The sequence below is a fragment of the Micromesistius poutassou genome, assembly GCF_964030765.1.
Source record: "Micromesistius poutassou genome assembly, chromosome: 13".
NCBI lineage: Eukaryota > Metazoa > Chordata > Actinopteri > Gadiformes > Gadidae > Micromesistius > Micromesistius poutassou.
The window spans coordinates 7,382,244-7,396,476 of NC_140283.1; the positions used below are offsets into that span (position 1 = coordinate 7,382,244).

Sequence of the window (14,233 nt, forward strand, 5' to 3'; positions counted from 1 at the left end):
GGTGGTAAGTCACTGCAGCCTTAGGTACCTTTTGTCATGTGAGAGAGGGCTTTGTGTTCACAAGGAGGGCTGTGCTGTTTAAGTTTTGATGATGTGTGAGTGTGTGTGTGTGTGTGTGTGTGTGTGTGTGTGTGTGTGTGCGCGTGTGCGTGTGCTTGTGTGTGTGTGTGTGTGTACCAATATCTGCAAATACACTTTTCTGCAGCACATTCAACCTCACATTGAAGAAATCCTAAAAATGTCTTTCCTGTGTTATTTCTGCGCGTCTATGTTTGCCACTCTGTCTGTCTGGATCTGTTTGTGTGTACGTGTGGGTGTGTGCTCACCCCATTCCTCAGACAGACAGACTGACAGGCAGAGAGAAAGAGAGAGAGAGAGAGAGAGAGAGAGAGAGAGAGAGAGAGAGAGAGAGAGAACAAAAGGTACTCCAAGCACTTACTTAAATTATGCTTGGAAAAACAGTATATGTGTGTAGGCAGGTACGTGCTTGCACTTATATTTGAATGTGACTGCTCAAATTGCTTTTCACACGTTGACCCACTGGTGTTTAACGCAACGCTCAAGGACACCTCGGCAGCGTGCGCCCAGAGGAGGTGGGGGGTTTGAACGAGCAGACGTCCAATAGCTGGACATCTGCTCCGACTCCTGGTAAAGGGAGGGAGGCGGGCGGGGCCTGGTAGACCAGGATGTGAGACTGGAAAGAAATGTAAAAGACTGAGAGACGGAATGAAGAAAACATGCGCAGGGACGTTAAGAGGAACAAACGATGACAGATTTGGGGAATGATGAAGCAGAGCGGGAGGAAAGTAATGAAAAAGGGTCAAACGTGGCAGAGGAGAGCGCTAGGGAACGCATTGGACAGAGGATGAATGAAAGGAGAGAAGCAGGCTTGAAGGGATGGTTATAAACAGATTGCGAGGAGGGGGGATGGACAGAGCGAGGGAATACAGCCCTGGAGACAGATGACTAGTTTAAAGGCCATGATTTACGGCATTAAACATACTGCTCTCTTAGGAGTGCTTTAATCTCAGATCAAACCCACATCTCCCCATGGCTTCCCTTTCAACCCACATCTACCTTCCTTTAGACAAACATTCTATCGTCTGTCAAAAAATGAGGATATAACCCCTTGTAGAGGAAATGTCGACTATGCAGTAGCCTTAAGTGAACAGTTATATAACGATAAACTGTTCAGCTCGGTTCAACTGCTTTCTATCTATTTGTCCAGATGGTCCAACATGTTCTTCATAAAAAGTGTCAACAAGCTGTCTCTGCTGGCGGAAGAACATTCCGGTCTTCTGATCATGAATGAATAATAATGAAGCAATGAGCATAATGTTCTCTAGTTGTGTGTATGAAAGGTGAGCACACCCGGTTAAGCATAAGTGAGGCTGGTGGCGGTGGGAGAATAATCCAGTGGAACAGAGCATGTGTGCCAGTGGATCCCTGCATGTACGCACACAGTCTCCTTCAAATAAACACTTTCCTACATGTTCTGGCGGGGGCTCAAATAGAACAGAGATTAGGGAGAACATAGTGTGGGTAGGACAAAAAATCTAGGAAAATTAAAATGAAACAAGGCCAAAAGCTTTGGGATTATCATATGCTTGAAACTGTCAACACAAACGCTTACACATTTTGTATACTTGTGTCGTTGTACACACATCAGTAGGCACAGCCAGTGATTCAAGCCCTTACCACGGGTCCATCCTAACTTGGTACCTTGTTTCCAGATATATATGTGTATTTATACACAGTGTCTGAGCCATGTCTCAGGCGCTGGTGCTGTTGCTGCATTAAACATGCGTCCCCACACAGTAACCACAGAGACTAGACCAACAGTAGATAGATTGGACATCCATTGTCTTACGAGCGTGCATCATCCAGATGATAAACAATCAATTCTTTGTGGAGAGAAAATCACGTTTTGGATTTAAAATGGAGGGAAAACATGCTTATTCCATATGGAAACACATGTATCCATTGTTGTTTGATTGAGGGGAGCAGAGCTGTGTGGCATATTTCCATGACAATGTCGCCATGTGAATCATCATGTGGGTGACAATTGGAATGAGGTCGCTCAGAACTGGAAAAAATTGACTCGAAAAAACTTGAATGGAAAATGGAAGGGAGGTGGGATTGGATAGAGGTGGATTTATTGTTGAAATATACGTAGAGAAAACTTAAACCATTGGATGAAACCTTTTAAAGAAGTGGACAGGAAATTCATAATGAATCCTAGGCATGGCGATGCCACATAGACATTGAAGATATGCTCAGACATTGAATACCATGCGTTATGTCACATTTAAGAGGATAGACCAATGGCTAAACCAACCAAACTGGCCATAAACACTTCAGAAGATCAGAAGATCTCCTTATGAGAGGGAAGCTAGAAGCTAAGGCAAATGAAACACCAAATGTCATATTAAGCTGAGAGAATGGAATGTCAAACCTGTACCCTTAATAATTTGACAGCCAGGTAGTTTGTGCGCAGAAGGAAAGAGCAAAAGTATTAACCTTACCAGCGTGTTACGCACCCCTCTCATTCATTATCCCCTAAAAAAACACATTCTTTCATTCATACCAAACTTTCTTTTATCCTCTCTACCTCTCACATTTTATTAATCTTAAACCCCCTCATCTTATTCTGTTTTTGTTCTTTTCCTTTTGAAAGCTGGGGTCTTAATGGAAGTGGTCTTTTATATTCAGACCACTTTTCTATTGAAAGTGGTCTGAATAAGCCTTTCTGGGAAAATAATACTTGGCTTGCAGTGATTTCTGCCAGATGAGAAGACATAACATAAAAGCAAAGTAACATTATGTTCAGATTTCAAAAGGAAAAGCAAGTTCTAACACGATGATCAAATCATGACGGAATAATCAGGAGATGAAGATAATAAAACAGATAAGTAAGATTGGCTGGCATACACTGGGTTGTTTTAACTTTAGTTTCCACATCTGTTTGGCCTTTTGGGACGTTTATGAGTTTTTTTAAGCACAGTATAAAATTAATTGCATTTATTTTCCTTTTTTTTTGCCCACCGTTACTATTTCCATATCCTGCTTGTGCTTTATGTCCATCTGGGCCCTCTGTTTGTTTACACTCACCCCCTGCCGTGCCGGCCTATGTGGGACCAGTCACTCACATGGCCTTTCCTCAGCCATAACATAAACACATGTGGTCATGACACCGGTGTGGTCGTGTGATCATAAAAACACCAGGTTCCCACAGGCCCAGATGCAGAATAGGGTTTACATTGAACCTAACATTGAACCTTGCTTGTTTGTTTCTCTTTCCAGATGCTACAACCCCAGTTCAAGCCCCACAGTATCCACCAGGTGCTACTGAGGTTGTTCCAGGTAATGTTTATTACTCCTATGCCCCTCTCTATTTAATTCAATGATTTAAGTGGAACCAGCGTGCAATCAATGCCTTGACACACTCATGCCCTCGGTCAGTTTAATTCAAACGAAGCACTGTGCCGGCTCATTCATTAATATCTTTGAAACAATGGCAATATTTTTCTTTGTTTGCCAATTCTTGATAAAGCAGAGTCAGGCTATTTACTGCAAAGACAGAGGATTAAATGTCTCGAATGGCTTGGCGAGATTAAGTTCCTGAAGAAAGGAGCATAATTATTATTCACATCTGCACTCATGGTGCAAGTCTAGTAAAATACATTCCCTCAAGCTGACTTTACAGACTGTCTGGCAGTATGCAGGCAACCAATCAGATACATTTCGCTTGTACAATACAATCCAAATAGGTTTACAAAAGCATGAGTGCTTACACTTCTAACATGAGTGGCCCCAGTGGGAATCAAACCGCCAACCCTGGCAGTATGAGTGCCAGTGCTCTCTACCAGTTGAGTAGGTTATTATTAACCTACAATAACAATGAACACAGCTACTGTAGTAATCGGTGGGCCATCACAGTGGTCAGGCCCTGATAGCCGTGACCTCCGGAGGACATGTGCTCTGAACCGCCTGGTCCTGCTCCCTAGTGTGGGCTTAATGGAGTGACAAGTGTCCTCCAGGGTCAACCTCACTCACGTTGCCCTAATTGCAGTAATAAAGTGGCCAACCTGGTTGGCTGCGGTCCTTTGGCTCGTCGGCTCATTGGCCTTCCAATCCTTGGGTTGGTGTTGAATGAAGTCATTATCATCTCAAAAAGGAACGCCTGAAACGGGATCCGCTCAATGACCCTGATTGGCCAGAGATACTCGAGGGAGCGATATTTGTTTCAGTGACATTGGTTTCAGCAGCGAGAGCCAAGAGAGAGGGAGGGGCTTCTGTTAGAGGGATATCCGTTTCCGTTATTTGACCAGTTTGACCAGAGCCCGTCCGTAGACGGTCAACTCGGTCAACAGACTGGTCAAACTCAAACTCCACTACTGTTGTTCTACTGGTCATGTTTCCTGTTATTCTCTTCAGTTCCTGTCCGTCTCTGAGCCCAGCGTCTAACGGGGGTGGGTGGGTTGTCCCCTGCAGGTGATCCCGGGACACTCTCCGTACGCCTGGTGGGACCAGCAGCGCTGTCTGCGCTGCGCCGTGGTGGGGAACTCTGGGAACCTCCGCGGGGCCTCGTACGGCGCCGCCATCGACGGACACAACTACATCATGAGGTGAGGCGGGGGGCCCGGGGGCGGAGCCACAGAGAGGTGCTGCAATTTTCCTGTTGAAGCTCAGCGTCCATCCACTTCAATGGGGCTGCATAGAACAGCTTTTTTTAGTGCATCGAAGGTCGACGGTCATTGGATAATGCTGCGGTTATGTCCCTCCCAAGGACGCTCGGCGTCTCTGGGGGTACATGGAGGAGTGGGCTGGCCTGGACGCAGAGCTTCTGTGTGATGATTGGAGGGTCTGCAAAAGACTGAGTTGCCATTTAATTGATTTTTGATCTATAAAACGTCGCCGGAGCTCTGTCCCATCGTGGATTTTGCAAGCGAGTCGAAAGACAAACTGCAACCTATTTCTTGATATTTGCTTGGCGAAATTGCTAGACAATTTTCATCGTACATTTCATACACTTATACACACAATTCCTTGCTTCAGTTTAACATAATTCCCACATTTCCTTGTTCAAGTTTAATATCGTTTTGGTAGTTGGCCATCACTTTGATTCAGGGAGCCTGAGGTCTGAAATTCAAGTCCTGTATTCAGATCAGGACTTGCAGGGTGACAAAGCAGGGAAAGCTGTGTGATTTCTTGGTGTTCCTTAAAGACATGGAGTTGGAAAGTGCAATGCCTCAGCTTTACAAACTGTTCTCATTAGTGGCAACAATTGGAGCTACATGTGGAGGTGTATAAAGGAGCTTCTCCTGTTTAAAGCGGCTCAAGTCCTACACCGATAACACAATGGGCCAAGGCCGTTTAAGCAGCCTAGCTCTGCTGGCCATTGAGAGGACAATGGTCAAGTCACTGGAAACGACAGCTAGTTGGTATGACAGAGCATTTCCTTGAAAAGGAACAGAGAGGATAATTTACATATACATACATTTACAATTTATCTGATGTAGACCAGCAGCCGCCACTGATATATATACAGTATATATATATATATATATATATATATAAATGTGCAGTCGGTGTGCAGAAATATTACTGTGTAACACTACTGTCTGCCTGAACACATGCTGCTGCAATTGCTGTTTTCGCATGACTCATTGATGGCACAGTGTCTAGATACTCATAAATATAAAAATAAGTTCTGAATGAAAGCAGTTAAGACTGTTTCAAACACAATTGTCATGCTTCTAAGAGTCTGTAGTTCATTTTTATGAGCATGTTTAGCCATTGTCATCATGATTGTTTTATGGTGTGTCACTATTGTGGACAGTGTAAATAGAGCCTGCTGACATATATTGACTTTGGCCAGTGCTGGGGTAGTGGAGAGAGGAAGAATGTTGCAACGTGGATAGTGAATTAGAGATCAGTTCAACTGCTTCGACATTGGACTTCATGTGTTTAGGTCAATAGTAGATAGTAGATAGATAGTAGACATACACAGACGCACAATCAAACACAGATGCACAGTCAAACGCAGACACAGACTAGCAACAGTCACCCATGGTGTAATCCTCTGTGATCGTTTAGATCAATGTTATTTGGATAATGTATTTATTTATGCATTTATTTTCATTCATTCACTCATTATCTTTTTATTCTGGGTTTCATTCACCATTGTTGTTTATCCAATAAAGAAGTCATTGTTGGCATGGACAATGGACGTTATGTTCATGCAGTTCAGTGTGTGTGATCGTGTGTGTGTGTGTGTGTGTGTGTGCTTACAATCAAGCATGCCTACATTCAGCACACAGCTATGGAGTCTGCAATCTGTTATGCTCTGTGGTATAATCAAGAAGCTCTTGTCATAACGCGTATGATCTACAATTTTATCGAGGCGCACATCATGTTTAATAAGGATTTCGCACATTAAGTATCAACAATTAAAGGCACATGGAATCATCTATATAATTTGCAAAAGCCATGCAATTACTTAACTATAGACCAGCTATGGAAACCAATTGCTTTCCCTACTCCCTGTTGTGTCCAAGTCACACATCTGCAGTGTTTTCCCCTTCTCCATCGACAAATAATCTGTTTGAAATTCATCAAACGAAAAATGAACACACTAATCAAATGAGTTTCCTTTTTTTCGGGGGAAGGGAAACACTAGATAACTCTAGATAATTTAAAAGTCAAGGTTGACGGGGGGGATGGTGTTGTTGTGGGAATTGAAAATGAGATAACCACCCCCATAGTTGGTTCCAAGTTGACGGCATGTTAATCAAAGGGGGAAGGAGGGAGACGAACAGGGTAAACAACTGAGGGATGAAGAGCAACAGATAGAGAGGGATGTGGAGTACGGTGCTAATTAGGCGCTCAGCCAGCCATGGGCTCTAACAACTATGTGCATATTTGTGTTCAGTTAGCATGCACTGGCATCACCATCTAATAAACTCTGCACACCAGCAGCTTACCGGGTCACTAAGTGGGATTCCAGAAGTCATTATTGTTGGAAGAACAACAATAATAGTGCATATTATTCCAGGTGCTTTTTTTTTTTTGTTGGAACCATGTTCTATCTGCTCCTTATCTTGGTGGTTTACTCGTTACTTACTCAACAAGCCGGGCCATGATCAACACACTACCTCAATGTTTAGTCTGCGTTACACTCTGAAACTAAGTCAACTAGACAGCAAAATGCATAATGTCATGTTCTTTTCACACCCTATACACCACTAGACACCATGCACATACTGGATATACACCTGACATCCTATTTATTTGAGACCTATTTCCACATAGATTCTACAAGATCCTTCTTCCGTCTGTTCGTCTCTCAGAATAAACCTGGCTCCCACCGTGGGCTACGAGGAGGATGCCGGCAGCCGGACCACCCACCACTTCATGTACCCCGAGAGCGCCAAGAACCTGGCGGCCAACGTCAGCTTCGTCCTGGTCCCCTTCAAGACCCTGGACCTGCTCTGGATCACCAGCGCCCTTTCCACGGGCCACATACGATTGTGAGGGGAGGATGCAGAAAAGACACACACACATAGACACACACACACACACACACACACACACACACACACGCACGCACACATGTACTAGCATGCAGACACACGCATGAAGACAAACACACACCCGCACCCTCACGTACACACTGGAACATGCAGACACACACACACACACAAGCACAGAATTGCAGACACACGCATGCAGACACACAAACTCACACATATATACATAAATACACACACTCATATACCCCTGTATAGACATACAGACACACACACACACACACTCACACCCACATACACACACGCATAGACATGAAGTCACACACACGCGCAGACATGCAGACACACACACACACACACACACACACACATAGACGTGCAGACACATACACATGCAGACACACACTCACACAGACACACACACACACACACACACACACACACACACATAGACGTGCAGACACATACACATGCAGACACACACTCACACAGACATGCAGGCACACACACACACACACACACACACACACACACACACACACACACACACACACACTTCCCAGATCCCTTAACGTTTATATGGATGCATACTGTGCAAACAGGAACAGAAGCCTCAGAGCACAGAACAAAAAAACTATGGCTGCACACCATAGATGTGCCATGTGGCACCATACTGAATGCACTCAAGCACTTGGAACAGGATCACAGTGAATGAATGTAGAGCAAGGACCCAGAATGAAACAAAGGGAGCATGTTGCTGCTTATGCACACCAGACCAATGCTCAGGTACTGGCCTGGTTCTTTTCCGTCTCTAGTTATGAGCCTGCAGGAAATCACAGGACTTGAATATTCATGCATATAATATCAGATTAACAACTACAGAATCCATCATGAATACAATAACCCACCGTCCAATCCCCATTTTAATCATCAATCTTCCCTTTCTCTCTCCCCCTACTTTGCCCTTTCTCTTTTTGAATATTTTTTATCCCTTTCTCGCTGTCTTTCTTGCTGGCTCTCAGTACGTATGCTCCAGTCAAGCAGTTCCTCAGAGTGGACAAAGACAAGGTATGTGTCATCAATGTTTAACGCCATCACTATTGCTATACACACACACACACACACACACACCCAAACCCAAACCTGCCCATATGGGCTCATACATACTGTACGTACATTCATCCTCGTATCCCGGCATCCCCCTCACACCACTTCGGATTATGAGGGATCACCACTTGCCTTTAATCATCCTCTGCTCTTATTTTAATCCATGAAATATTAATAAACCCCAAATTTAATCCCAACAACTCAAGGATGTCTGGGGAGCATTTCTAATTGGGCCAACATGGCACATTTGTACATTTTTTGTACTATTGTACCATTGTACATTTTTTAATAAAGCCTTACAATGAATATTTTCATATCAATGCTGTTAATCAAACTTCTATACTCAGCATAGTTTTTGGTTTGAAATGCAAAAAGAAAAGCGCAGCCTGAGCTTTAGCCGTCCTCCCCCTCCTCCCTCCCTTTCCTGCTCAACACTCCCCTCCTCCCGGAGGATCTGACGCATTCCCACCGGTGTTGTCCCTGTCCCTGTCCGCCTCTCAGGTGCAGATCTTCAACCCGGCCTTCTTCAAGTACATCCACGACCGCTGGACCAAGCACCACGGCCGCTACCCGTCCACTGGCATGCTGGTGCTCTTCTTCGCCCTGCACGTGTGTGACGAGGTCAGCCGTTTACACTCTCACTCCCTGTCTCCCTCCCTCCCTCTCTCTGCTCAATGAGGTCACTCTGAAACCCATCTCTTATCCTCCCCTCTCCATCACCTCCAGGTGAACGTGTTTGGCTTCGGGGCCGACAGCCGCGGTAACTGGCACCACTACTGGGAGCAGAACCGCTACTCGGGGGAGTTCCGCAAGACAGGCGTTCACGACGCAGACTACGAGGCGCAGATCATCCAACGGCTGGCCAAGGCCGGCAAAATAACAGTCTACCCCGGGAAGTAGAGGAGGAGTCGCCGACACGTGGTTATCGGTGGCCACACAACCAGAACGGGGGGGGGGGGGGGGACGTGGACGTACTTCCTCACCTACACAATGCGGTGGGAGTGTGAGTTACCAGTGAGTCACCCAGTTTATAATCTAATCGTTGGAACTTCTCAACACCGATTAGGAGCTTTGGACTAATCCCCACTAATGGCTGAGCACGTTGTTTAAGCCAAAGGACAAAGGAAAAGTGGTTTCAAGAATAAAAACAGACAAAAAACAAAAACAAAGTCCCCCCTCCCTCCCCCCCCGTCATTTTACCACATGAATCACACCATGAACTGCACTTACTCAGAGACGTCTAAAATGGGCACATGTTGGCTGTGGGACTGTGGAAGCAACCACAACCCAAACCCTTTGATATAAGACTGCCAGATTGGGGACCTCGTGGAGCTCGCTGACGAACAGACTTTTAATTTAGATGGCTGATGAGCAGCTGCGCCCTTGCCCATCACAATCTAATCATCAGGGGGGGAGAGGGGAACGCCTCAGACCGTCCATGCTGGGGACCCTGCTCAGTGTGAGCTCCAGACTGGATGTTGGTGGCCACCCTGTGTGAGGTTCAGTGTGTCCGGGTGTTCAATGGCTCTCTGGTTACCACTTACTCACACACAGTTTTAAAACTCTCAGTAAGTAATATCTGTGGTAGAGCATGAGGGGGAGGGGGCTCTTTTTGAGTGTACTGAGATGTTGACATTATGTTTATTCTGGGACACACACACACACACACACACACACACTGATTATCTGTATTCCTCTTAGTTGGGTTTCTGCGAGGGTGTTGTCTTTTAAGTAGTAGCAGGTGGTGCTTGAGATACAGCAGACCCACGGCTCTGTAGAGTCTCTCTTTCTCTTTTTTCTCGTTTTTCTCTTTTCTTGTCTGCCTTCCACCTCCAACACACATTGAACTAAGCTCGTCAGGGGGGGCCATCTATCGCCTTACACTCTGCCTCTTGACCCTGTTCTCATCGTCAAACTGCATTAGAGTTAGTTTCTTTATGTTGTTAGCCATGAGCCAATGGATTTACCGTTTTTGCTTCATTCATATATTTTCCCCTTTCTTTCTTTTAACGTTTTAAAGGTTGTGCCGCTCATAAACACTGAAGTTGAGTTAACTGTGGATAAATAGCAGACACAACACGACTACTTCTGATATGATTATACAGCTGATACAGCTTCAGACATGCCTTACAGGGTTAAGTTCCCTTTTGTTAGAACAAACATTGGAATGTGCAGGTTTAGCTGATTAATTTCCACCACACCCAATTTTGATGGTTTCACAGACTACTATGTACTAAAACCTATGAATGAAATCAGCTAGCTCAATCATAATACGGCACGGCTTACTTACTGGATGGCAAGTATACAGCTAATGGAGGAAATGGCAAGATACAAAGACCCACGAGTAAACTTTGTATATCCAGCAATTTAGCATGAAAAGGTAGGTCTGTGACGGCAATAAATGCAGTTAAGATCTGTGCCTCCCATGCGAACATCAGCAGATGTAAAATATTGTATTATCATTTGACAGTATTGTATAACCATATCTTCACTCTCCTGGGTGACCATTGTTTTACTACACATCATTTTGATGGGCGTGTTTTTGAAATTATGCATAATGGTGTTCTTCTATAATATGCTGTCTGTTGGGCTGGGCTCATTTTACAGTTCAGTCAGTTCAAGCGTGACTTGACTGAACACACACAAACACAGACAAACACAAACACAGACACACACACACACACACACACACACACACACTCTATTTACTATAAATTCATGAGTAAATTCACACCAAATATTCATGCTTTTGTGCCTTCTCCTGTCTGTGGCCATCGTCTCCAGATACCTTTCTTTCTGTAATTGCAGACCACATAACACACACACACACACACACACACACACACACACACACACACACACACACACACACACACCTCAGCCTGGCTGTGAGCTGTGCCTTTGAGCTGTACACAAATGTACAACACTGTAAACACACACACAGACACACACATGCATTGATGTATATGAAGCACTGCCTTTTCCTGGAGTTATTGCCTCCTGCAGGTTCGATTCCCATCTCCATGCTATGTAAATGTTGCTTATTTTCAACTGTAGACTCGAGATGTGAAGAAGTCCACCTGGAACTTGTTTGACATTATTACGACTTTAGATATGTTTTTTAGATACATTTTCCTCTTTATTGTTTTGATGGAAAACACACAATCATTCTTGCAGGTATTAACTTGTAGGTACCATCTTCTCGGTTTGTTCTTGCAGGTACTTCCTTGCAGAAACATCCTCTACCACATTCCTCAATTTACTAAGTCTCTGGTGTTCATGGCTGGAACTGGACATGCCATTCCAAGGTTGATTTTTCAAACCATCGATTTGCGTAAGGCTGAGCTCTGTCGACTGGGCGGCAGCAGAGCCAGTGTGGGAGAGAACGAGGTGATGACCATATGTATTTTAATGGTGAAACAACACACTGGTACATTGCTGACACAGCACGTTCATAAGTCATTTATCATCAGCAGAGGCTTATTGTCCCACTGTTAGGCCTATTACTCATGCCCCCCCCCCCCCCCCGACCTCCTAACCCTGGGGAATTGCTTTCAAAACAGTTTGAGTTTCTCTAATGTGTTTTGGAAATAAAGCAATTTTTAGTTGACTTTCGGTGTTAGTTTTGAAAACTTAACAGCATACTGTAGACGGGGAGAATTGTGTTTAAAAATAACAGCACTTTTTTTCTGGCAGAAAAGTCTGCCAGATGTTGGAACAACACAGATTGTGATTTGAAGAGATATTTAGATCATTTTACGCAGGCAGGCAAGGGAGTCTGTTGTCAGGTTGTGATGACATTTAGAGATAGATTATGGCAATAAGATAAGTTACCCCGGCTGCTGCTTCTAAACAACAGCACGCAAAACAGAGAAAAAAAACGGATTGCTCCCAATTGTATCCGATCAGAAGAAGTGATTATGTGTACTTGCTTGTGTTTAGGAGTACGAGGAACTGTTCTGTCTGTGGGCATATACAGATGGAGCTAACACTCTATTTTTAGCCATTTCTTTTTTTTAAAGACAAAATGCTGCACATCTGATGCTCTTTGGCCTGGTACTATCAGCCAGTGTCCCCAACAGACAGACAGAGCATACTTTGTTTCTGTTGTGCTCATTGAACTGTGCTAAGAAACACCTGCTACACGGTCTGTCAGGTCTGCACAAAGGTTGAGCTATTAGGGACCCAAGTTGTTTCATTCACCAAGTCGATTCTGAAGAAAATCGCAATATATTCGCAAGCCAGAAAGAGCTTCTGCCAGTGACGTGATAAGTCCTAAATAAGGCCTGTTCCCATGGCCCCTGCTTTACAGACTGAAATTAGATCAGAGGAAAATATGGACATCAGTGATGATCTGTCCCAATTTGTTGTTGCTTGGAAGGGGCGGTTTCTGCATACTCTTCTAAGAGTGCCAAGAGCCTGACCTAGAAGGTCTTCATTAGGTTTCTAAACTTCAGATACCAAAGAGTCTGCTTTAGAAATATAGCTTGAAGAGCTGATGTGTTTGTGCAGAGGAAATCAACTGATCTATTTAGACTGGGGTAAGGCTGTAAGAAACACAAATTAATAAAAACAAATCTAAGGGTGGATTTAGTAAATGGAATAAGCTAAATTAATAGAATGCAAAAAAAACATTAATTCTGAAATAAATCCAACCAGATCTTAATTATCACTGATCTCCTCATGTCATTGTAAAAGAAAAGTAAACGTATTACAGGAAAATAAAAAAAATAAGAATCCTGAACATCACTCATATCCCACAGTTGTGCTAAACTGATTTTAGCAAAATAATGAATTTATGATCAAATTTGGTTAGGAAGTATAACCATCCGTTTCAGCTTTAGAGAAGGAACTAATTAATCAAAACTTTTTAAAATGATCGATCCAGTCACTTTTGACAATGTTGTGAATCTGTATTGTCCTTGGTGATTTAGAACATGAAAGGTACAACTAATAATTGCTTCAGTAGTTTGAGTCGGCCAAATGCATTCCATAGAATTTTTTGATACATTTTACTTTAGTTGAAACATTACACAAGAGTTAGAGAACGCTTACTCAGACAGGTGGCATTTGTCATTACAGTGATTTGTGTCTGAACTGGCTATACATCACAGTTCTGCTTACTTGTTTTGTTCTATGTCATTGGATACATTTAATGTACTTACGTTTAATTAAATATGTATGAAATGTTATCCGAGGCTGTTTGTATCTTATAAATAAAAGCTTATGAAACAAAGTAGTCTTATTTAATGACAAAATAGTTAATAAAACCCTGGAAGGTTAAACATGTAATCAGTAGTGTTTTCTATCACAAGTGAGGTTCGAGTTGAAGACATTGCCTGTGAATGGGTTAGAATTTCTAGTAGTGGTCACAGATTATCTCGCTTATCCACGGTCAAACAGACGGTTAAAAGCTCTTTTCAATCATACATCAGTAGGTATGACATGTTGGATTACTTACTCACACTGGAAATATAAAAGCACATTTCAAAAACCTTTTCAAACATACACCTGAGATTTCATGGCTTGGTTGTTTCATATGTGGCTTCTCCCTACGTAGACTGTAGAGCAGCATAATTGGAGATTAATTGCTA

The 14,233-nt window shown here is 43.5% G+C and overlaps 1 protein-coding gene across 2 annotated transcripts in view; it reads left to right on the forward strand.

The window, feature by feature from the left end:
- st3gal2 (ST3 beta-galactoside alpha-2,3-sialyltransferase 2) overlaps positions 1-13,831 on the forward strand; it is a 25,473-nt gene extending 11,642 nt beyond the window's left edge. The window contains exons 2-9 of one of the 2 annotated variants that reach the window (XR_014637811.1): positions 1-4; positions 3,304-3,363; positions 4,495-4,628; positions 7,353-7,532; positions 8,555-8,600; positions 9,141-9,260; positions 9,366-10,207; positions 11,859-13,831. The exon at positions 1-4 is cut by the window's left edge and continues 2,774 nt beyond it. Coding sequence is in view for 1 of the 2 variants with exons in the window: in XM_084477272.1 (XP_084333398.1) it covers positions 1-4; positions 3,304-3,363; positions 4,495-4,628; positions 7,353-7,532; positions 8,555-8,600; positions 9,141-9,260; positions 9,366-9,539 (718 nt within the window). In the remaining variant the exon portion in view is untranslated. Of the gene's footprint in view, positions 5-3,303; positions 3,364-4,494; positions 4,629-7,352; positions 7,533-8,554; positions 8,601-9,140; positions 9,261-9,365 lie in introns of both variants that reach the window. The other variant, XM_084477272.1, reaches the window with a different exon arrangement.
- The last annotated feature ends 402 nt before the right edge of the window (positions 13,832-14,233 follow it).